The sequence below is a fragment of the Mobula hypostoma genome, chromosome 21 (genome assembly GCF_963921235.1).
Source record: "Mobula hypostoma chromosome 21, sMobHyp1.1, whole genome shotgun sequence".
NCBI lineage: Eukaryota > Metazoa > Chordata > Chondrichthyes > Myliobatiformes > Myliobatidae > Mobula > Mobula hypostoma.
Genome location: NC_086117.1, coordinates 52,436,280 through 52,461,365, shown reverse-complemented (window position 1 = coordinate 52,461,365; position 25,086 = coordinate 52,436,280). Strand labels below are relative to the sequence as shown.

The following is a 25,086-nucleotide window of genomic DNA, read 5'->3' as shown; positions in this document are numbered from 1 at the left end:
ATTTAATCACTTGAAGGGCAGCTAAACTTTCTGGTATATTTTTGTTTAAATCAATTTTTCATCCATTCAGAATCTCTACTCCTCATATGTCATCAGCACCTTCTTCCAGGAGGGTGACTGATGTAAAAAATTAATTTCATAACTCATCCATGCCTTCAGTCTCCATTGGTCGTCTTGTTTTTTTGGCGTCTCTGATCATCTCCAACTCTTCCTGTTCAAATGCCTTTAGAATATTTCTGGATTATCTTTTAACTTTGCTCCAACTTTTCCTCAAGCTCTTTCTGCCTCTTATTTTTCCCACTTCCCCTCAAAGTCTTAAAAGTTAGTTGGACCAGTACATGGTTTGGAAGAGTTTAGAAGAGGCTATAGACCAAAACGTGAGTAAATGGGACTATTTGGGTTGAGTTGTTCTTCTATCTTGGCAATTTTTAAGGTTCATTTATTATCAAATTATGTATGTAGTACACAACTCTGAGTTTCATCTCCTGTAGATAGCCACAAAACAAAGAAACCATGGAAGTCATTCAAAGTAAAACAACAACCTCCCAGCACACAAAAAAAATCTTGCAAACAGCAATACGAACATCAAACCCCCACCCCACGCAAAAAGAAAATGTGCAAGTGGCAAGAACATCAAATCCTAACCCTCCCCCAAACAAAAAACCTAACCAATCGCATCAAACAGCAACAAGGAAGAACAGGTGAAAACACAGAAGATAAAAACGTACAACTGAAAAGAGTCCACAGACTACTTCATTAATCGCAGAACTTTGATAACACCCTCTATCGGCATCAAAGGACAGAGAGACCACTCGAATACAGTGGCCTTCCCTCAGGAACAGCAATAAGATACCATCACACAGACAATTTACTTCCAAACATTTTGACATCATTCAAGGAGACATCATCAGTGTGCTGTTGATTGTGGTGTGTCCTGCAAATGCTTGGCCTTTACATACTTATCAATCAGCTGTTTGGATGTCATTTCAGAAACCCAGTTGTGATGTGGGGAGGAAATCTCATCAGTGATTGGCTGCGGGGCAAACTTTGTGCGCTATGGTTTGGAATTTTGCCCACATCAGCTCATAAATAGAAATGAGGTCTACGTGTCTGTTTATAGCATTGTTTGCAGAAAACCACGCTTCTAGGAATTCTCTCGCATACGCTTATTTGCTTGCGCCACGACTTTCACTGATGCCCAGTCGAATTTGTGCCCCTCTGGAGAGAGGCTAGCAAGGGTTGGTCATGCCGCTTTACAGCCAGTTGATGTTCATGGATCCTCCAGGATAGTCTTGGCCCAGTTTGGCCGAATTTGCTGCAGTCCCTGCACTGGATTTTGCGGACCACATTGGTCTCGTCTAATAGCTTGGTTCGTTCTTTTGGTCTGCAAAGTACTCTCCTCGATGTTGCTGTTGGCTTGTCCAACACAAGCAAAATTCCAGACCACAACGCACAAAGTTCGCCACACATCCAAGCAACGATGAGATTTCCTCCCAACATCACAACTGAGTTTCTGAAATGAAGTCCAATCAGCGATTGGTAAGTATATAAAGGCCAAGCATTCGAAGGACACACCACAATCAAAAGCACACTGATGATGTCTCCTCACACGGTGACAAAACATTTGCAAGAAAATTGCCAAGATCAGAGAACAACTCAACCGAACCATCAACCACCCGAGCTACACATCTTCCGAATTAATTCCAAATGGGACTAGCTTTGATGGGACATCTTGGTCAGCATGGGCCAAAGGACCTGTTTCTGTGCTGTATCAGTACATGACCCTACGCTTTCTGTAATGGACCTGTTCTCACTTGTGTTAACAAGCCAGCACTTGTCATATGATTGTTCTGTTCATCTACAGTACTGCTAATATACTGCTATCTACAGTATACTACTAATTTCTACAATTTTCTTAGCATTTTTTGTTCAAGTAGCTGATAGTCACATCTATTACGATAGATCGACACTTCTGAACATTGGAAAGATGGCAGTTATCCTCTATGTGCTGCCTTTCCTACACTGGGATCCCTGCTTGCGCGACCCATGGGAGACTTATCTCTCACATGCCACTACCTCGGAAGAAGCACCAGGGGTGAAGGAGAACAGCCAGTGTCCTGGTGAGGCTGAGACGGCGTGCTAATTGGCCACCGCTTCCTAGCATACTGCTTACGTTCAGTCCCTGGACAACAAGCTGTGTGAACTGAGAGCCAGAATCTCCTACCAGCAGGAAACAAAGGAACGCAGCGTTTTGTGCCTTGTGGAGACCTGGCTGACAGAGGAGATACTGGACCATGCCATCGAACCCTCTGGGTTCTCCGGGTTCTGGGCAGACATGTCAAAAAACCTCACTGGGAAGAATAAAGGAGGAGGGGTATGCTTCACTGTCAACAATGCTCAGTGCGACCCCCAGAATGTGCATGCACTCAAATCTTTTTGTTCCCCAGATCTGGATTACTTGGTGCTGCTGTGCAGACCCTCCTGTAATACTGACCTGGCTCTTAAGGAACTGTACGAGACCATCAACACGCTGGAGACTGCACACCCAGAGGCTGCCTTCATCGCCGCCGGTGATTTTAATTGAAAATCACTGACAAAGGTCTCTCTGGAGTTTTGTCAGCACATCCAGGTGAGCACTCGTGGAGATAAGGCACTTGACCATTGCTACTCTCCCTTCCACAATGCTTACAAAGCTCCCCTTCACCCAGCTTTTGGAAAATCAGATCACTCTTCGATCCTGCTTTTGCTGACATACAGGCAGAAGCTGAAACAAGAGGAGGCCACAGTGTAAACCGTCCGCGGTTGGTCCAACGAATCGGCCTCCATGCTGCAGGACTGCTTCAATGACGTCGACTGGAATGTCTTCCATGATGAGGATGTCTCCAAGTTGACAGATGGAGTCACATACTTCATCTGGAAGTGCATCAACAATGTTGCCCCCCAGAAGTTAGTCAGGGTCTCCCCAAACCAGAGACCCTGGATCAGTAGTTCCGTGTGAGCAGCACTTACTGTGCAACGTAGGGTTTACGCTGCCGGCAGTCAGCGGGAGCTAAAGAAAAGCAGCTACAATCTGTGCAAAGCTATCAAGGCCGTGAAATAACAATACAGGGACAAGATTGAGTCAAGATTCACAACGAATAGCACACGTGACTTGTGGCGAGAGCTGCATACCATCGCAGGCTTCAAAGCCAAACCTTGTGGTGCCACCATCATTGCGGCCTCTCTCCCAGATGAGCTCAATCGCTTTTACGCTCGGTTCAATGTTGCTAGCTCTGAGCCTCCAAGGAAAGCCACAGCTACAACCCGCAACCTGGTCATCTCTGAGGCTGAGGTACTCAGATGTTTCCAACGGGTGGGCAGTTGCAAGGCACAACTGGCAGGTGTGTTTACAAACATTTTTAATCTCTCCCTCTCCCAGAGTAGAGTGCCCTCCTGCTTCAAATTATCCATCATGGTCCCCGTACCTAAAAAGACCAAGGTAACGTGCCTGAACGACTGGCGTCCTGTCGCACTCACCTCAATAATAAGCATATGCTTTGGGAGGCTGGTCAAGGATTACATCTGCAGCTTGCTACCACCCACACTGGACCCCCTACAATTCACCTACTGACACAACCGATCGACAGATGATGCAATAGCCACTGACCTACACCGTCCTTACACATCTGGAGAAGAAGGATGCTTATGTGAGAATGCTGTTCTTGGACTACAGTTCAGCATTCAACACCATAATTCCATCCAGGCTCGACAGGAAGCTCAGAGACCTCGGCCTTGACCCTTGCCTTGCGCGGCTGGATCCTGGACTCCCTGTCAAATCAACGGCAGGTGGTAAGAGTGGGCCCCCTCACCTCCTCTCCTCTGACTCTCAATACAGGAGCCCCTCAGGGCTGTGTACTGTCCCCTCTTTTACTCCCTGTATACGCATGTCTGTGTCGCCACCCATAGCTCTAATCTGCTAATTAAATTTGCCGACGACACTACATTGACTGGCCTTATCAAACAATAACGAGGTGGCCTACTCATCTCTCTGACACTGTGGTGTCAAGAAAACAACCTCTCCCTCAAGGTCGCAAAAACAAAAGAGCTGGTTGTGGATTACAGGAGGATGGAGACGGGCTAACCCCTATTGACATCAATGGATCTGGGGTTGAGAGGGTGAACAGCTTTAAGTTCCTTGGCATCCACATCACCGAGGTCCTCACGTGGTCTGTACAACACCAGCTGTGTGGTGAAAAACGCACAACAGCACCTCTTTCACCTCAGACGGTTGAGGAAGTTTGGCATGGGCCCCCAATTCCTAAGAACTTTCTAGAGGGGCACAATTGAGAGCATCCTGACTGGTATAGCAACTGTGCTTCCCTCAGTCACAGGATTCTGCAGAGAGTGGTGCAGACTGCCCAGCACATCTGTAGTTGTGAACTTCCTATGATTCAAGACATTTACATAGACAGGTGTGCAAAAAAAGGGCCCAGAGGATCATTGGGGACCCCAGTCACCCCAACCACAGTCTATTCCAGCTGCTACCATCTGGAAAACAGTACCACAGCATAAAAAGCAATTCCAACAGGCTCCGGGACAGCTTCTTCTATCAGGCCATCAGACGGATTAACTCACACTGATTTGAGTGTATTTCTATGTACGTTGACTGTTCTATTTATTATAAATTATGAAGTACTATGATTGCACATTTAGATGGAGATGCAAAGTAAAGATTTTTACTTATGTATGTGAAGGATGTAAGAAATAAGGTCAATTCAATTTTACTGTCTTTTGTGAACCAAGGAATTTAACTTTTAATTTTCCCATCTTCTCCCTTACAAGACTATCACTGAATCAAATTCACCTTAAGAACCTATTATTTAATTACAGTTCTGCATGATGAGAGTTGATTCCAATTTACCAAACCCGAGACTGGTCCTATCCTGTCTATTTGTCATTAACGATGAAAATGACACTGAACGGTGCCAAGCAAATTGCCTCTTTCGAGCTACATTAATAAGCGAAACTTGTGCATGCAAGTTGTAATTTCTAAATCTGCAGATGGGACAAAACGTGGCAGTATGTGAACCGCAAAGAGGACAGTGATTAGAGCATACAATCAGACTGATTGAATGGGCAGACATATGGCAGAAGAGGTAATACAGCACAGAAGGATGTGAAAGCTTTTGAAGATCCAGAAACAATTTACAAGAATGATTCCTGGGGCTGTTTCCTTTGAAGAGAACGTCTAGGGGTAATTTGACAGAAGTAAGATAAAATAACAAAGAGGCGTAAAGAGCGTGCGGTGGGAGTCTGTTCACAATAATGGAGACAAACAGAAGGAAGAGCAAAACACCTTTTTACACCCCACGAGTGAAATCTATAAAACACATGATAGATGTGGTGGAAGCAGATTCCATTGTGGCCTTCAAGGAAGCCCTTAAGGTTTTGGAGCAGAATTAAGCCATTTGACCCATTGTTTCCGCTCTGCCATTTCATCATGGCTAATCCACTTTCCCCCTCAGCCCTTCCTGCTCTGACCTATCAACCTCTATCTTAGATATACCAAATGGCTTGGCCTCCACAGCTGCCTGTGGCAACGAATTCCACAGATCACCACTCTCTAGCTTAAGAAATTCCAGCACATCTCCGTCCTAGATGAACGTCCCTCTATTCTGAGAGCTGCGTCCTCTGGTCTTAGACTCACTCACTATAAGAAACATTCTCTCGAAATACACTCCATCGAGGCCTTTCTTTAGTAACCAGGACATCTTCAAGGAACGATGCCTCAAAAAGGTGGCATCCATCGTTAAGGAATTACTGTAATTAGCGGATATTTATCTATTATGTATTGTATTGTACCGCTGCCGCAAAGACAACATATTTCACGACATATGCCAGCAATATTAAAACTGATCCTGGATTCATTACCGAAAGCTCCTTGAATTAATCGGCATCAAGCCCGTTAACTCCACACCACCACGTCCACAAGATACCAATTGCAAAGAGAGATTGGCCAAACTTGAATCAGAGAATCACCGGGAGATTTGGATGCTGCATTCCGCATTTCTAGTCTATACTGTATTAGAATTTAGTTGGGAAGCAGGGTTGATTCCTGACCTGGCAGATGCATACCTGTTTGTAGCCTCGGCGCTCGGGCCCCCGGAATTATCTCGCCGAGCTGCCGGTTTTGGCGCCGTGTCGTCCAGCAGCTCCTTGACCGTTTGCACGGACTCCGAATCGGAGTCCTCCATGGTGTCACCTACTGCACCCTCTTCCCGGAACCGACCTCGGGAGCCATGGAGGAACGAGCAGAGAGAGTTGACCGAGCAACACTTGCAGAAAGCCGCTCGATTTGGGAGCGAGGACCGGTACCGGTCACCGGCCTCCACACACCGCCAGGCCCGAAAGGGGCGGGACCAGATAGCAACACCACGCCCCCTCCCTCCACACTCATAGGCCAGGCCGTACCTCTCGCTTACGTTTTATGGGGGGGGATCAGACCGCTGAGTGGTCGGGAAGCCTGTCAATCATCAACAGATGGACCGCCGGTCTCCACCCACACCGGCCAGGGCCCGGACCGGAGAGCCAAACCACGCCCCCACTCCACACTCATAGGCCAGGCTGAGACTTACACGTTCGCCTTCACCGTTGACTGGTCGTAAGGCCTGTCAATCCCGTGCAGGTTGGCCAATTGGATTTGGACCTCGCACGAATGGAAATCCGCAGGATCTGAAGAAGCCGGATTCTGTCCAACTTCCCAGGGCAGTGAACACCTCAGAAGGAATGGTTTATGATGGATAGCTTTATAAACCTGTTTACATTTTATGCTGAGGGCTACAGTCGGTACGCGAACCTTCCTCCCACCCACACTCCCCGAGCGCCAATCGGGAACAGTCGTTGCAGCCGTTTATCTTCAAGTACCTCGAACCGCCACCAGCAAAACAAATTCTGCGCGAGGTGATTGGCTGGCTGCTCTAGCTTCGCGCGACATGATTGGCTGTCTGGGCTGGATTCTACACATGCGCGGACACCTGTTCTCAGGCCTGTGTCCTGTCTGGGGTCAGGATCGATCCTCGGCTCTCGAGTTCGCCGGGCATCGGGTCAAGCGCCCCTTCCACTCTCGGCACAACTTGTGAGTGCTCAAAGGCTGGAGTGAGATAGTGAGGGGGGACTGGCTATCTGAAGTACAATCTTGCCTATTCTCAATGTCAACTCCAGAGCTGAGGTAAGCTGAAACACCGGACGGTGTCCAGACTCACCGCCCACTCCTTTCTGCTCGTAATCGTAGAAGAAGAAATCACCAGGAAATGTCAGATAATTATCAAAAGGTGACAAACAGTGATTACTGCGGTTTCAGGCTGTGTAACGAGGAATCAGAATCAAGTTTAATATCACCGGCTAATGTGAAATTTCATGTCTTTGCTGCAGCAGTTCATTGCAGTACATAATAATAGGAAAAAAGTGACTTACAGTAAAGATATATGTATTTAAAAAGTTAAGTAGTGCAAAAAGGGAAAAAAGAAGTATTGAGGTAGTGTTCATGGGTTCAATGTCCATTCAGAAATCTGATGGCAGAGGGGAAGAAGCTGTTCCTGAATCGTTGAGTGTGTATCTTCAGGCTCCTGTGACTCCTCCCTGATGCTAGCAAGGCAAGTCCTTAATGATGGGGGCCCTTAATGATGAACGCTGCCTTTTTAAGGCATTACTCCTTGAAAATGTTGTGAAGAGAGTGCCCATGATGGAGCTGACTAATTTTACAAATCTCTGCTGCCCACCCCCACCCGCCATACCAGATGGTGATGCAGTCAGTATGCCATCCATGGTACAGCTATAGAAATGTGGATGTCTTTGGTGACAGACCAAGTCTCCTCAAACTCCTAATAAAATATAGCCACTGTCATGCCTTCTTTGTAACTGAATCAATATGTTGGGCTCAGCATTGACACTAAGGAGTAACTAGTGAAGTTGATCACTCTTAACATTTCCGATCCCTCTATGAGAATTGGTGTGTTTCTTCCTCTTACCCTATCTGAAGTCCACAATCAGTTCTTTAGTCTTACTGACATTGAGTGCAAGGTTGTTGGTATGACACCACTCAACTAGCTGATATACCTTGCTCCTGTGGGCCCTCTCATACAGGAATGAAATGAAGGAATAATCTCAGTTAACAACGGTGACAACTATCAGAAGGACCCTTTGGAAACATCATCCATGAATTGTAATAAGGAACAGACACAGCCGCCTTTGGTAAAGAATTCCACAGATTCACCACTCTCTGGCTGAAGAAATTCCTCCTTGACTCCATTCTGTTCCGAGGCTGTGTCCCACCATAGGAAACATACTCTTCACATCCACTCTATCAAGACCTTTCACCATTCAACACACACAAAATGCTGAAGGAACTCAGCAGGCCAGGCAGCATCTATGGAAAAAAAGTACAGTCGACCTTTCAGGCGGAGACTCTTTGATGGGACTGGAGAAAAAAGGATGAGTAGATTTAAAAGGTGAGGGAGGGGAGAGAGAAGCTCAAGGTGACAGGTGAAACCAGGAGGGGGAGGGATGAGGTAAAGAGCTGGGGTTGATTAGTGAAAGAGATACAGGGCTAGAAAAGGGGGAGTCTGAGAGGAGAGGACAGAAGGTGATAGAAGAAAGAAAAGGGGAGAGGAACACCAGAGGGAGGTGATGGGCAGGGAAGGAGATAAGGTGAGAGAGTGAAAAGGAGATGAGGAATGGTTGGGGGGGGGTCATCGCTGGAAGTTCAAGAAATCAATGTTCATTCTATCAGGTTAAAGGCTACCCAGATGAAATATAAGGTGTTCCTCCAAACTGAGTGTGGCTTCATCGCGACAGTAGAGGAGCCCATGGATTGACATATCGGAATGGGAAGTTGAATTAAAATGAGTGGCCACTGGGAGATTGTGCTTCTTCTGGCGGACAGAGCATAGGTGCCTGGCGAAGTGGTCTCCCAATCTATGTCAGGTTTCACTGGTATACAAGAGGCCACACCAGGAGCACCAGGCATAGTATATGACCCCAACAGACTCACAGGTGAAGTGTCGCCTCACCTGGAAGGACTCTTTGGGGACCTGAATGGTAATGAGGGAGGAGCTGTAGGGGCAGGTGTAGCACTTGTTCCGCTTGCAAGGATAAGTGCCAGGAGGGAGATAGTGCGGAGGGACAAATTGACAAGGGAGTCACATAGTGAGCTATCCCTGTGGAAAGCAGAAAGTTTTGGGGGGGTGGGGTGCGATCTCGTTGGAGATGGTGGAAGTTTTGAGAATTATGTGCTGGACGTGGAGGCTGTTGGGATGGTAGGTGAGGACAAGAAAAACCCTGTCCCTGGTTGGGCGGCGGGAGGATAGGGTGAGAGCAGACATGCATGAAATGGAGGAGATACGGTTGAGGGCCGCATTGATGGTAGAGGAAGGGAAGCCCCTTTATTTGAAAAAGGAGGACAACTCCTTTGTTCTAGAATTAAAGGCCTCATCCTGAGAGCAGATGCAGCGGAGCCAGAGGAATTGAGAGAAAGAGATGGCGTATTTACAAGTAACAGGGTGGGAAAGGATAGCTGTGAGAGTCCATTGGTTTATAATAGACATCAGTAGATAAGCTGTCTCCAAAGATAGAGACAGTGAGATCAAGAAAGGGGAGGGAGGTGTCAGAAGTGGACCAGGTAAGTTTGAAGATAGGGTGGAAGTTAGAGGCAAAGTTGATTGAAGTCAGCGAGCTCCACGTGCATTCAGGAAGCAGCAGCAATGCAGTTGTCGATGTGGCGTATGAAAAGTGGGAACGGACACCGGTGTAGGCTCGGAACATAGTCTGTTCCACGTAGCCGACAAAAAGGCAGGCTAGATGGAACCCATGCAAGTGCCCATGGCTACACCTTTTATTTAAAGGATTCATTAGGTTTCAATGAGGTCACCCCTCATTCTTCTGAATTCTGGTGAAAATGGGCCCTGAGCCATCAAACACTTAATAAGACAAGCCATTCAATCCTGGAATCATTATTGTGAACCTCTTTTGAACTCTCTCCAGTTTCAGCACATCCTTTCTAAGATAGGGGGCTCCTCACTAGTGCTTTATAAAGTCTCAACATTACATCCTTGCTTTTACATTCAAATCCTCTTGAAATGAATGCTAACATTGCATTTGCCTTCTTCACCACAGACTCAACCTGTAAGTTAACTTTAGGGATTTCTGCACAAGGATTCCCAAGTCCTTTTGTGCCTCCATTTTTTTGTATTCCATTTAGAAAATAGTCAACCCTTTCATTTCTTCTACTAAGATGCATGATTGTACACTTTCTGACACTTTATTACATCTGCCACTTCTATGCCCTTTCTTCTAATTTGTCTCAGTCCTTCTTTAGCCTCTCTACTTACTCAAAACTACTTGCCTCTCCACCTATCTTCATATTGCCTGCAAACTTTGCAACAAAGCTATCAATTCTATCATCCAAATATATGACATATAATGTAAAAAGAACAGGTCCCAACGCAGGCCCCTATGGAACGGCACTAGTTACTGGCAGCCAACCAGAAAAGGCTTCCTTTATTCCCACTCTTTGCCTCCTGCCAATCAGCCACTGCTTTATCCATGCTGGAATCTTTCCTGTGATACCAGGGGCTCATAGCTTGTTAAGCAGCCTCAAGTGTGGCACCTTGTCAAAGGCCTTCTGAAAATCCAAGTATACGCATCAGTCAATTCTCCTTTGTCTACCCTTCTTGTTATTTCAACAGATTTCCAACAGATTGTCAGGCAATCTGTCCTTGAGGAAACCATGCTGATTACAGCCTATTTTATCATGTGTCAAGTACCCCAAGACCTCATCCTTAATAAACGACTCCAGCATCTTCCCAACCACTGAGGTCAAACTAACTGGCCTGTAGCTTCCTTTTTTACTGCTTCTCTCCCTTTTTGAAGAGCGGAGTGACATTTGCAAATTTCCAGTCTTCTGGAACCATTCCAAAATCTAGAGATTCTTGAAAAATTATTACTAATGCCTCCACAATTTCTTCAGCCACCTCTTTCAGAAACTTGGTGTGTACACCATCAGGTCCAGGTACCTTCAGACCTTTCAGCTTCCCAAGACCTTTTCTCTAGTTGGGGTAACTTCACACACTTCATGACCCCTGACATCTGCAAATCCCCCCATATTACTACTCTCTTCCACAGTGAAGACTGACGCAAAATACTTATTCATCTTGTCTGCCATTCCCTTCCTTGCTAGCATCATTTCCCAGTGGTCCAATATTCACTCTTGCCTCTCTATTACACTTTATGTATCTGAAGAAACTTTTGGTATCCTCTTTAATGTTCTTGGCTAGGTTACTTTCTCCTTAATGACCTCCATCTTTACCTCTTTTTAGTTTCCTTTTGTTGGTATTTGAAATATTCTCAGTCCTCTAACTTCCCTCTAATTTTTGCTCTATTATATGCCCTCTCTTTGGCTTTTATGTTGGCTTTGACTTGTCTTGCTAGCCATCTTTCTTCTTTGGGATGTATATATCTTCCTCTTTAGGATGTATATATCCTGTGCCTTCCGAATTGCTTCCAGAAATTCCAGCTTTTCCGATCAAGTCTGGCCAACTCCTCTCTCATGCCTCATCCCTTTACTCCATTGTAAAACTGATACATCTGACTTTAGCTTCTCCTTCTCAACTTTCAGGGTGAATTCGATCATATTATGAGCACTTTCCCCCAAGAGTTCTTTTACCTTAAGCTCTCTAATCAATTCCAGTTCATTGCACAACACCCAATCCAGAATCCCTGGGTGGGCTCAGCCACAAGCTGCTCTGAAAAACCCTCTCGTAGGCACACTAGAAATTCCCCCTCCTAGAAACCAGCACCAACTTGATTTTCCTAATCTACTTGCATTTTGAAATCCCCCTTGATTATTGTAACATTGCCCTTTTGCCATGCATTTTCTACCCCCCCCCCCATTGTAATTTGTAGGCCACTGTTTGGGGCCCTGTATACATCTCCCATTAGGGTCCTTGCAGTTCCTTAGCTCTATACACAATGATTCAACATCTTCCAACCCTATGTCACCTCTTTCTAATGATTTGACTTCATTTTTTACCAACGGAGCAATGCCGTCCTTCTGATACATTGTGTGTTCTTGGACATTAAGCTCCCAGCTGTAATGTTCTTTCAGCCATGATTCAGTGATGCCTACAACATCATACCTGCCTGTAAACGTAAGTATGCTAGATCAAATAACAACAGTACAAAAAGGTTGTTACTTTCCACCCGTTTATTTCTTCGAGCTCAGTCGGCGAGTGAACTTGGACCCGACATCGGGGAGAGAATCAATCTCATCTCCCCGGCGGTTCAACAAGTTCACTGCCTGATGTCAGAATTGTCAGAAGTTATAAAGCCACCGATACAAAAGAACAATCAATTTGATAACCATTCCAGCCAAGTCAATGGACTATTGATACAAAGAACATTCAATTTGTTAGACACTCCAGCCACCTTAATTAAAGAAAAGAATGTCCTACCTGGTTTGCTGGAGCCACAACTTAATTACAAAGATAAGAACATCCGTGAAATTTATGCTTTAATTAAGAAAGGAATGTTCTGTCTAATTTCCATCAGCTACTGCTTTTTGTCAAAATCAAAAGGTGTGAAAAGCCCAGAAACATCTTATGTGGATCTGTGCGAACTTTAACCCTTATCTTGCTCCAAAGAAGGCAGCTGTGAGACATTATTCAAACACACTGCAGTCACAGGCATAGTCAGTACTGAATCCATTGTTTACAGGAATCTGAGAATCCCCCATTCCCTTAAACTTTGTCATTTGCCAATCTGTAACTGTGCTACAAGTTCATCTACCGTATTCCGTACAGTGCACACATCCAAATATAACACCTTCAGTCCTGTATTCACCCTGTTGACTGCAATTTTACCCCATTAACAGACACTCCTCACTACATATTCCCTCTGTTTGTGAGCCAGCTGCTTCATCTTCAGCTCTGTTATCCGCCTTTCCTACAATACTTGCATTGCAATATTGGCAGCACAGGACACTAATCACTCCATGCTCAACCTTTTGATTCCTAACTTTGTCTGAGGTCTTACCAACATCTGCCTCCACAACCTCTCCACTACCTGTTCTGGCATTCTGGTTCCCATCCCCCTTCAACTCTTGTTTAAACCCCACCGTGCAGCATCAGCAAACCTTCCTGCTAGGATATTAGTCCCCCCCCAGTTCAGGTGCAAACTGTCCCATGCTATACTAGTCCTACCTTCCCCGGAAGCGAGCCCAATGATCCAAAAATCATATACCCTCCCTCCTATACCAACTCCTTAGCCACGTATTAAATCGTATAATCTTCCTAGTTCTGGCCTCACTAGATGCTACCTGACCTGCTGAGTTTCTCCAGCATTTTGTGTTTCAATTGTGCTGAAGTTGAGAGCTCAAGTCCCTAGCAGTGAATATCACTGATAGCCTGTTCTTATCCAAACATGTAGATACCACGGCCAATGGGATAGAGATTTAACATATCCCCCACCCTTGGCCCTTACCCATTTTTATCAACGGGCCGTGAAAAGCATCCTGCATCATCCCCTGGTACAGCAACTGCTCTGCCCGGCACCACAAGGACCTGCAAGGAGTTGTGGACACAGCTCAGCACATCATGGAAACCAGCCTGCCGCCACAGACTCCATCCGTAGGGCAGCCAACATAATCAAAGTTCCCTGCACATTCTCTCTTCCATTCGGCAAAGGTACTCGCCACCAGGCTTAAGGACAGTTTTTTTTTCCCCTGCTGTTGTATGGCTCCCTAAGACAATAAGATGGAGGCTTGGTCTCACAATCTACCTCATTATGATCCTGCATTCTGTTATTATTTTACCTTGTTCTGCCTCAATGATTTGATCTCTGAACAGTAGGCTAGACTAGTTTTTCATTGTACAGATGATAATAACAAACCATTAATTCAAACAGAAGAGATGAAATATTGGCAAATTTCTGGTGCACTAACACTTGGGTAACAATAGATTCAAATTGTCCTAATTTTAACACCACGGTAGAGCAGTGGTTAGCCTGACCCTATTATAGCTCAGATCTTCAGCGTTCAATTCCAAAGTCATCTGTAAGAAGTTTGTACGTCCTTAATGTGAGTGTGTAGGTCTCATCTGGGTGCTTCCATTTCCTCCCACAGTCCCAAGTCGTACTAGTTGGTAGGTCAATTGGTCATTGTAAATTGTCCCACGATTAGGTTCGGGTTAGATCAGGGGATTACTGGGCAGTGCCATAGTAGTTCACAGCAGGTTGGAGTTCAGAGTTCAATTACAACATCCTCTGTGAGAGGTTTGTATGTACTCCCCCTGGGTGGGTGTGTTTTCTCCAGGTGCTCCGGTTTCCTCCCACGCTCCAACGACTTAGCAGTCGGTAGGTCATGACCAGTCGTTTTAAATTGTCCCATGATTAGGCTAGATAGATACTTCATTGATCCGAAAGGAAATTGCAGTGTCACAGTAGCGTTACAAGTGCACAGCTATAAGTTTTAGAAGAGGAGCAGAAAGAATAAAAAATAGTTACCTCAAACAGTCTAACAGGAGGGGGGAGTCATCACTTCCCCAGCTATAGGGTGACTATAGAGCCTAATGGCCGAGGGTAAGAATGACCTCGTATAGCGCTCTTTGGAGCAGCACAGTTCTCTTGGCCTATTACTGAAAGTGCTCCTCTGTTCAGCCAAGGGGGCATGCAGAGGGTGAGAAACATTGCCCAGAATTGCCAGGATTTTCCATAGGGTCCCTTGTGTGTCCAATTTGACTCCTATAACAGAGCCAGCCTTTCTAATCAGTTTATTGAGCCTGTTGGCAGCACCCATATTAATGCCATTGCCCCAGCACAGCACCACATAGAAGATAGTACTGGTGACAACAGACTGGTAGAACATGTGAAGGAGAGGCCTACATACTCCAAAGGACCTCAGTCTCCTCAGGAAGTAGAAGTGACTCTGACACTTCTTGTACACAGCCTCTGTGTTGGTGCTCCACTCAAATCTGTCACCCAGGTGCACCCCCAGGTATGTGTAGGTCCTCACCACATCCATGTCCTCACTACCAATAGTTACAGGGAGCAGTGCAGGCTTAGTCTTCCTAAAGTCCATCACCATCTCCTTTGTCTTACTGATGCTGAGCTGCAGATGATTCAGCTTGCACCATTTGACAAAGTCCTCCACCAGGTCCTGTATTCATCCCCCCGTCTTCCCTTCATTCACCCAACAGTTACTGAGTCATTAGAGAATTTCTGCAGATGACGTGACTCAGTGTTGTATTTAAAATTCGAGGTATACAGGGTAAACAGGAAGGGAGCCAACACAGTCCCCTGTGGGGCCCCAGTGCTGCTTATAGCCATGTCTGACGCACAGCTCTGAAGCTGCACAAACTGTGGTCTGCCAGTCAGGTAGTCCATTACCCAGGACACAATGGAAGTGCCAACCTGCATTGAATGGAGCTTCCCCCCAGTAATGAGGGCTGTATGGTATTGAAGGCACTTGGAAATCAAAAACACATGGTCCTCACAGTGCTGCCCTGCTCATCCAGATGAGAGTAGGCTTTGCCGTGTCTGATTTTCCCCGGAGCCATTCTCAGCTGCTCAGCTAGGGTTAAGTTGGTGGATTGCTGGGCAATGCGGCTCACTGGGCTGTTCGGCACGGTATCTCCAAATAAAGAAACAGAGAACCAGTCTGCGTAAAAGGTGTTAATTACGTTCAGAAAATTATTTTAGTTCAGTATGTAGCAAACATTAGCGCACAGTCCAAACGTTAGTGTAAATAATCTTTCATTAGCATCCTTATCTTCCCTTGGCTTGTCCAGTGACCAGGGTTCTCCAGGTTCAAGATTTACTCGCTAGCCGTATTCAGCTAGAGAATGACAGCGTCTGCACACTGTCTCAGTCACACACCATCTTAATCATTGCCTCGCTACAACTTCCACACTCCCCTCATCAATCATCTTCACTTCCTGAAAAACCTCAATCACATACACTTGTGAGACAGGCCCTCCCCATGCAGACTTTCAATAATGATTCCAAGCTTTGCCAATCTCCAAGAATCTTCTCTAATTTCCCATCAATGATGCATGGCTCACCATCTTATAATTAGCCAGTTCATCCCTGTTATCCTTAAATAGAGGAATCGAGCTGTCTTTTCTCCTGTCTTGTCTGGCAGCTTTGAAATTAGAACCTTGTCTGTGGCTAAAGGGGAGGAATAAATCTCTGTCAAGGCACCTGAAATCTTTCCCTTTGCCTCCCACATTAATGTGGAGATCACATTATGTCCCAGAGACTTCAAAATTCAAAGTAAATTTATTATCAACGTGTGTATATGTTACCATACAGTTCTGTGCAAAAGTCTCAGGCATGTATACAGTTGCAAGAAAGAGTTTGTGAACCCTTGCAGTTACTAGATTTTACTCATAAAATGTGGTCATATCTTCATCTAGGTCACAATAATAAAGAAACACAATCTGTCTAAACTAATAACACACAAACAATTGTACTTTTCACGTCTTTATCCACAGATTATTTAATCATTCACCATCCAGGCTGGAGAAAGTATGCAAACCCTTGTACTTAATAACTGGTAGCCATCCTTTAGCAGCAATAACCTCCACCAAATGTTTCCTGTAGCTGCTGATCAGACTGACACAACAGCGAGGAGGAATATTAGACCACTCTTCCATTCAAAACTATTTCAGTTGATCAATATTTCTGGGATAGTTTGCATGAACAGCCCTCTTCAGGTCGTGCCACAGCATTTCAATTGGGTTAAGGTCTGGACTCTGACTTGGCCATTCCAAAACATATTTCTTCTTTTTAAAACGTTGTTGTTAATTTACTCTTGTGTTTCGATCATGGTCTTGTTGCATCATCCAACTTCTATTAAGTTTCGGGTGACAGACCACTACACTGACATTTTCCAGTAAAATATCTTGACACGATTTTGAATTCATTGTTCCCTCAACAATTGCAAGCTGTCCAGGCCCTGAGGCAGCAAAGCAGTTCAAACCATGATGCTCCTTCCACCATGCTTCAATGTTGGAATAAGGTTTTGGTGTTGGTGTGCAGTGCCCTTTTCCCTCCAAACTAGTGATGCGCATTCCTGCCAAAAAGTTCATCTGTCCACAGAACAGTTGTGGAACATCCAGGTGGGCTTTTACAAACTTGAGATGTGCAGCAGTGTGTTTTTTTTTGGAGAGTAGTTGTTTCCTTCACGGTGTCCTTCATGAACATCTCAGTGTTTGTCTTATAGTGGACCATGAACAGTGACTTTAGCAAGTTCTAGAGATTTCTGCAGGTCCTTTGCTGTTACCCTTGGGTTCTTTTTCACCTCCTTCAGAATTGAATGTTATACTCTTGATGTGCTCTTTGCAGGATGCCCACTCCTAGGGAGAGTATCAACACTACTGAATTTCCTCCATTTGTAGACAATTTCTCTGACTGAGGACTGATGAACACTCAAGTCTTTAGAAATGCTTTTGTAGCCTTTTCCAGCTTCATACATCTCTACAATTCTGAAAGTTGATTTGATCAAGACATGGTACACATAAACAGATCTTAGTGTCTTTTCATAGGGCCTCTAAAACCCGCACCTCCATCCTCATCTGATTGACTGGAAGACCTGATTCCAAATTGCTTTTGTAGAATCCCAGAAATTCACAAACTTCTTTGAAGTTAGACTGTCATTGTTTAAATTGTGTACTCAGTATTGACAAGAAGTACAATTGTTTGTGTGTTATTAGTTTAGGCAGATTGTGTTTGTCTAATATTGTGATTTAGATGAAGATTAGACCACATTTTATGAGTAGTTAATGCAGAAAACCAGGTAATTGCAAAGGGTTCACAAACATTTTCTTGCAACCCTACAGCTGGGGTGTCTAGAACTTTTGCACAGTATTGTAGCAATTTTATGTATTGCCCTATAATGCTACCACAAAAAAAACCACAAATTTCTTGAGTTATGTGAATGATGATAAACCCAATTCTGATGTGGATCTCTATTGTGGACTGAGAGTGGGAAGAGGGCAGGGAGAGGGGAGGGAATGGAAAGCACCAGAGAAATAAGCTGTAATGATCAATAAACTATTTGTTTGGAATCAAGTGACCTTCCCCGATGTCTCAAGGCTGGGTTTGTCTGCACTCACACCACCCACTGCCCCAGCACTCCTCAGTGCTCCACGTTGTCAGATACAGCACCGTGTAAAAGTCTTAAGCACCCAGCTATATGTGTGTGCCTAAGACTTTTTCACAGTATTGTATACGAGCTTGAGATTCGTTTTCTTGCAGGCATTTACAAGGAAAAAATTTTAAATAGAATTTATGAAAAACGATAAATAAGGACTGACAACCAACCAATGTGCAAAAGAAGAGTAATTGTGCAATTAAAAATAATACAGAGAACATGAGTTGTTGAGTCCTTGAAAGTGAGTCTGTAGGTGGTAGAACCAGTCAGAGCTGAGGAGAGTGAAGTCATCCACGCTGCTTCAGAAGCTTGATGGTTGAAGGGTAATAACTGTTCCTGAACCTCGTGGTGTTGGACATAAGGCTCTTGTACCTCCTACCCAATAGTTGTACCGAGAAATGGGCATGGCCTGGAATGTGGGATATCTTTGATGATGGATGCCTCTGTCTCGTGGGAGGGCTCCATGCAAATGTACTCAGTGGTGGGGCTTGCTTTGCCTGTGGCGGACTGGGCTATATCTACCACTTTTTGTAACCCTTTCCATTCCTGGACACTAGTGTTCCCATACCAGGCTGTGCACCTCTGGAATATTTCAATTTTTCGATTTTGCCCCCAAGTTCACTGACCACCTGGCCTTCCTCATAGATGATGAATACATCTACTGGGCCAGAGGGCACATCCTCAAAATAGAGGGATGTCCCATTAGGACAGAGATGAGGAGGAAATTCTTTAGCCAAAGGGTGGAGAATCTTTAGAATTCATCACCACAGACATCTGTGGAAGCCAAATCATTGGGTATATTTAAAGAGAGGGTTGATATGTTCTTGGGCATCAAAGGTTACAGGGAGAAGGCAGGAGAATGGGGTTGAGAGGGATAATAAATCAGCCATGATGGAATGGCAGAGAAGCGGAATGGCTTAGTTCTTCTATGTCTTGTGGTCTTCACAACGTACACTTCCCTCATCAAGAAGGTCAAAAACAAGGATTTAGATTTAAACTAATTCGTTGAAGAGTTAAAGGGAGGGGTGAGAATGATGGTTGGAACGTGCTGCCCATTAAGAAGATAGATACTGAGGCCCTTGTTCTACAAACCCCATTTCTAGAAAAGTTGGGATATTTTCCAAAATGCAATAAAAACAAAAATCTGTGATATGTTAATTCACGTGAACATTTATTTAACTGACAAAAGTACAAAGAAAAGATTTTCAATAGTTCTACTGACCAACTGAATTGTATTTTGTAAACATACACAAATTTAGAATTTGATGGCTGCAACACACTCAACAAAAGTTGGGACAGAGTTAAAATAAGATTGAAAAGTGCACAAAATATTTAAGTAACACCGGTTTGGAAGACTCCACATTAAGCAGGCTAATTGGTAGCAGGTGAGGTATCACGACTGGGTATAAAAGTAGCGTCCATCAAAGGCTCAGTCTTTGCAAGCAAGAATGGGTCGTGGCTCACCCCTTTGTGCCAAAATTCGTGAGAGAATTGTTAGTCAGTTCAAAAGGAACATTTCTCAACGCAAGATTGCAGAGAATTTAGGTCTTTCAACATCTACAGTACATAATATTGTGAAAAGATTCAGAGAATTCAGAGACATCTCAGTGCATAATGGGCAAGGTCAGAAACCACTGCTGAATGCGCGTGATCTTCGAGCTCTCAGGCGGCACTGCCTAAGAAACCGTCATGCTACTGTCACAATTATAGCCACCTGGGCTCGGGAGTACTTCAGAGAACCATTGCCACTCAACACAGTCCGTCGCTGCATCCAGAAATGCAACTTGAAACTATATTACGCAAGGAGGAAGCCATACATCAACTCTATGCAGAAATGCCGGCGAGTTCTCTGGGCCCGAGCTCATCTCAGATGGACTGAAAGACTGTGGAACCGTGTGCTGTGGTCAGATGAGTCCACATTTCAGCTAGTTTTCGGAAAAAACGGGCGTCACGTTGTCCGTGCCAAAGATGAAAACAACCATCCAGATTGTTATCAGCGAGAGGTGCAAAAGCCAGCATCTGTGATGGTATGGGGGTGTATCAGTGCCCACGGCATGGGTGAGTCGCATGTATGTGAAGGTACCATTGACTCTGAGGCATATATTAGGATTTTAGAGAGGCATATGTTGCCATCAAGGTGACGTCTCTTCCCGGGACGTCCATGCTTATTTCAGCAGGACAATGCCAGACCACATCCTGCACGGGTTACAACAGTGTGGTTTTGTAGACACAGAGTGCATGTGCTTGACTGGCCTCCTGCCAGTCCAGATCCATCTCCTATTGAAAATGTATGGCGCATCATGAAGAGGAGACTCTGACAACGGAGACCACGGACTGTTGAGCAGCTGAAGTCTTATATCAAGCAAGAATGGACAAAATTTCCAATTGCAAATCTACTACAATTAGTATCCTCAGATCCAAAACGATTAAAAAGTGTTATTAAAAGGAAAGGTGATGTAACACAATGGTAAACATGCCTCTGTCCCAACTTGTGTTGAGTGTGTCGCAGCCATCAAATTCTAAATTTGTGTATGTTTACAAAATACGATTCAGTTGGTCAGTAAAACTATTGAAAATCTTTTCTTTGTACTTTTGTCAGTTAAATAAAGGTTCACGTGAATTAACATATCACAGATTTTTGTTTTTATTGCATTTTGGAAAATATCCCAACTTTTCTGGAAATGGGGTTTGTACTTAAGCAGTACCAATGAGTTCTTGGAGAGCCGTGGCCTGCAGTACTAACCAGGGCAGGAAAGAGGGATTACACTCAACAGCTCTTCTCAACATAGTCAGAAAGGGTGTAACAACCTTGCTCTCAACATCAGTAAGACCAAAGAGCTGACTGTGGACTTCAGAAAGGGCAAGACAAGGGAACACACACCAGTCTCACAGAGGGATCAGACGTGGAGAGAGTGAGCAACCTCAAGTTCCTGGGTGTCAAGATCTGGAGGATCTGTCCTGGCCCAACATATCGATGCAGCTACAAAGAAGGCACAATAGCAGCTATATTTCATTAGGAGTTTGACGAGATTTGGTATGTCACCAAAGACACTCACAAATTTCTACAGATGTACCGTGGAGAGCATTCTAACTGGCTGTTATGGAGGTGGGGGCCACTGCACAGGATCGAAATAAGCTGCATGGGTACCAGCCTTTGTAGTATCCAGGAGGTACAGGAACCTAAAGGCACACACTCGACGATTCAGGAACAGCTTCTTCCCCTCTGCAATCGATTTCTGAATGGAGATTGAACCCATCAACACTACCTCACTACTTTTTTAATTTCTATTTTGGCACTTATTTAATTTAATTTTATTTTATTTTATCTAATTTAACCATTTAATGATAAATGCTTGCTGTAATTCACTATTTTTTTCCTCTAATATTATGTATTGCCTTGTATCGCCGCAAAGACAACAAATTTCACAACTTATGCAGGTGATATTAAACCTGATTCTGATGTGGCACAGAAACAGGCCATTCGGCCCACCATGCTGTGCTGCAAGCACATTTACTCTAATCCTTTGTGAATCACAGCATTTATTCTCCCCTCCAACTACCCCGCCCCACCCCCGAATCTACCATTCACCTGCACGCACTGGGGGCAATTAATAGAGCCGGATAACCTACCCATGTAGTCACTGGGAGAACATAAACAGAACATGGGGTCAGACATTCTTACTGTCCTTTACACTGTTGATGTTTGGAACAGCAATGAAGGTCCTCCATCTCTGGTGGTGTTCAGGGCTTCTTTCATCGTATCGGTAGCTGTTTCCATAACAGTTTTGTTTTACCAGTCTGAGAGAGTTGTTAGCCTTGAGCTGAACCCCCGAACCTGGAGGACCAGAGGACCACTCTTAGTCTGGCCTCTACCCTTTGACCTATTTGGCATGGGTGACCCTATCAAGAGCCGAAGCATAAAGCTTTGACTCCAGCCAACATAGTTCTCCAGGTCAAGCTTCCAATCCCTACAACAAGATTGTGGTCTTTTTGGAGGATGGGGTCAGAATAGAATAGAACCCTGATTTCCAGGTCTACCAGCTGCTCCACTGTGTCGCCATGATGGGCTGAATGGCCTCCTCACTGTACAATTTCTATGATTCCAGTATCTGCTTCCTCGTATTTGTTTAAAATACATTAAATAATACAAATTTGTATCTTTCAGAAAGCTGCCTTCGAAGCCCAAGCTCCAGATGCAATGGTTTCCTCCATTTTGTACAGTTTCTTACAGTCACTAGGAAGAGCACGGCCATGTTCCATACAACACTGGATTTCAGCAAAGCCGTTTCTGGATACCAGGCATACTATGTTGTTTCTAACTGCCAGCAAGAAGGGTTTTCCAGACCTGCCGGTGGTGGTTGAAGCTGATTTAGATGAGCAGTTTGTTCGCGGACATGGCCCTGGGGGTCAGGCAACCAACAAGACCAGTAACTGTGTTGTACTCAAACACGTCCCGTCTGGAATTGTTGTAAAGGTAACCATTTGTAAGGCATTTATATGGTGGTGTAACACTTGCTGAGTACTCTTTTTTATTTTTATTACCAGACTCAATGGGCTGAATGGCCTAATTCTACTGCTATGATTGGTCAGGGCATGAGGGGGTACGGGGAGAAGGCTGGAGATTGGGACTGAGAGGAATACTGATCACCCATGATGAAATGGCGGAGCAGACTCGATGGGCCAAGTGGCCTAATTCTACTCCTATATCATATGGTCTTTATAGAGAGATAATGTAGCTTTTCGTAAATAAAATGGCAGAGTCACTTTAAGGGAAACTGTAACAACTCCTTTATTGTCAACGAAACACAAAACATCATGGACGGTAAAATACTTCACATCATTATGTCATCACGTCAGACCAGCCTCTTAAAGTGAACCCCAACTCAATGTGGGTGGTTGTGTGTATTATAGAAACATAGAAACATATGCATATGTTTCCACCCATCACGTTACCCTACAAAATATCAGCCATGATGCAATGGCAGAGCTGAACGGCCTATTTCTGCTCCTGGTGTTACGGTGTTCAGTTGAAATACTCCTAAATGCTAAGTACACAGTCTGCTCCAGATAATGTTACCTTTCACATTTGCTTTAGTGCCATCAGACGAGATCGGTGGATCAGAACAGGAAAATAGCCCGAACAATTCTGCAACAAAAGCTCGATGTCTATTACAAAGGGATCAACAGTGAAGTTATGAAGCAAAAACAGGAGCAACAGTGGAAGAAACAAGAGAAGAAAAAGAAAGCAAAAGATAATTTAGAAAGAAAACGACAATTTAAGAATCTTTTAAAAGAATCCATAGATGCCACTTAACTGAAGTAACTTAATCATGTCAGTAATTTCTTTTGAAGCGCCATGTGTAGTCTAATTATCCAATAATAAACAACATGTGGTTAAAAGACTGGCCAATATTTGTCTTGTGGAGACACAAGATGCTGGAAATCTGGAGCAGCACACTAAGGTGCTGGAGGAACTCAGTGGGTCAGGCAGCATCTGTGAAGGGAAATGGGAAGTTGACGTTTCGGATCCAGACCCTTCATCTGGACTAGAAAGTGCTGTCCAAGGTGAAGAATGCGTTATCAGGGGTTCCCATCCTTTTTTTAATGCCATGGACTATTGTGTGAACAAAGTCACTGGAAATATGCAGCTGGTAGATATGTAGTAGTCTCTTTATTTGACAAAACGAGACACAGCAGGCATCGTCTGGTATATCAGCATTGTCTGGTTTTCCAGTTAACTGCAGTTCATGGCTCTTAGGAGCCCATTGTCCAGAGCTGCATTTTAAGTATTCAGATCTGAAGACTGGTGGCTGAAGTTAGCTGCTGATATTTTGCTATACACCAACCCTAGGTCTAGAATATCGTCTAACAGGACCAATACCATTAAGCAAGGGATCCGTGGACCCCAGGTTGGGAACCCCTGGCCTAGATGGTGTTGGTCATGAAGGAACGGCTAACTCGTGTATTTGACATTTCAATAATATTTGAGTAATCTTGTGTGATATATAGTTTGATTAGTATTCTTGTTTGTTTAAATAATTAATCACAGGTTATATGTAAAAAATACGTTAATTGCATACGTCACCATGCATGCCTCGCTTAAAGTAAAAATAAAGCCGGACTCGCATTTCGAACCCTGTGTCTTCCTTTGAAATGCATTAAAGTTTTGAAGTTACAAAACGTAACATCTAAATCAGTTGATGATTGGTCAACAACAGAGTGGATGAGGAGAGGATGTTTCCTATGAGGGGTGAGTCTAGGACCAGAGAGCACAGCCTCAGAATAGAGGGACGTCCATTTAGAACGGAGATGAGAAGGATTTTCTTTAGCCAGAGGTGGATGAATCTGTGGAATTTGGCTGCGGAGGCCAAGTCGTTGGGTATATTTAAGGCAGAGATTGATAGATTCTTGATTAGTCAGGGTGTGAAAGGTTACAGGGAGAAGGCAAGAGAATGGGGCTGAGAGGGAAATGGATCAGCCATGATCAAACAATGGGCCAAATGGCCTAATTCTGCTCCTATGTCTTGTAGTCTAATATTTGTCTTGTGTCTGGTAGGTTTGCAGAAATTACTTTCTATATAAAGCATGAGGAATAGTTTTAGCACAGGTGAGAAGTTAAGGATTTGGGATTGAAACAAGTGGAGAGGGTGATCAAGTGAGATTTTAACCAACAACACTGTTTCGATGGTCAGTTGGGGAGTGGTGACTGAGGCAGCAAAAACACAAAGGGTCTCATTGTACTTTTTAAATAGAGCAAGGGACACAGTACTCATCGTCATCCTTCACCAAGGATAGCCACCACAGTAATGTCGCGGTGAGCACGACAATATTACAGCCTGAGGTGTCACAGTTCAATTCCAGTATCCTCTGTAAGGAGTTTGTCTGTCCTCCTCATGAACGTGCGG

At 44.4% G+C, this 25,086-nt stretch overlaps 2 protein-coding genes across 2 annotated transcripts in view; one reads left to right on the top strand and one right to left on the bottom strand.

Annotated features, from left to right (window-relative positions):
- Positions 1 to 6,378, bottom strand: part of LOC134360020 (M-phase phosphoprotein 9) — a 118,288-nt gene extending 111,910 nt beyond the window's left edge. Inside the window, exon 1 of the mRNA XM_063074018.1 lies at positions 6,115 to 6,378. Within this exon, the coding sequence (XP_062930088.1) occupies positions 6,115 to 6,233 (119 nt within the window). The 5' untranslated portion in view covers positions 6,234 to 6,378. The remainder of the gene's footprint in view (positions 1 to 6,114) is intronic.
- A 317-nt stretch (positions 6,379 to 6,695) lies between these two features.
- mtrfr (mitochondrial translation release factor in rescue) lies at positions 6,696 to 24,301 on the top strand. Its single transcript, XM_063074019.1, has 3 exons — positions 6,696 to 7,207; positions 22,347 to 22,655; positions 23,277 to 24,301. Exons 2-3 carry the CDS (start codon positions 22,380 to 22,382, stop codon positions 23,493 to 23,495), a joined length of 495 nt encoding a protein of 164 aa, XP_062930089.1. The 5' UTR covers positions 6,696 to 7,207; positions 22,347 to 22,379; the 3' UTR covers positions 23,496 to 24,301.
- Positions 24,302 to 25,086: the final 785 nt, after the last annotated feature.

Coding starts and splice junctions, on each gene's coding strand:
- mtrfr (XM_063074019.1), top strand. CDS start 22,380: ATGGTTTCCTCCATTTTGTACAGTTTCTTACAGTCACTAGGAAGAGCA. Junction 22,656..23,276: donor CGTCTGGAATTGTTGTAAAG/GTAACCATTTGT, acceptor CATTTGCTTTAG/TGCCATCAGACGAGATCGGT.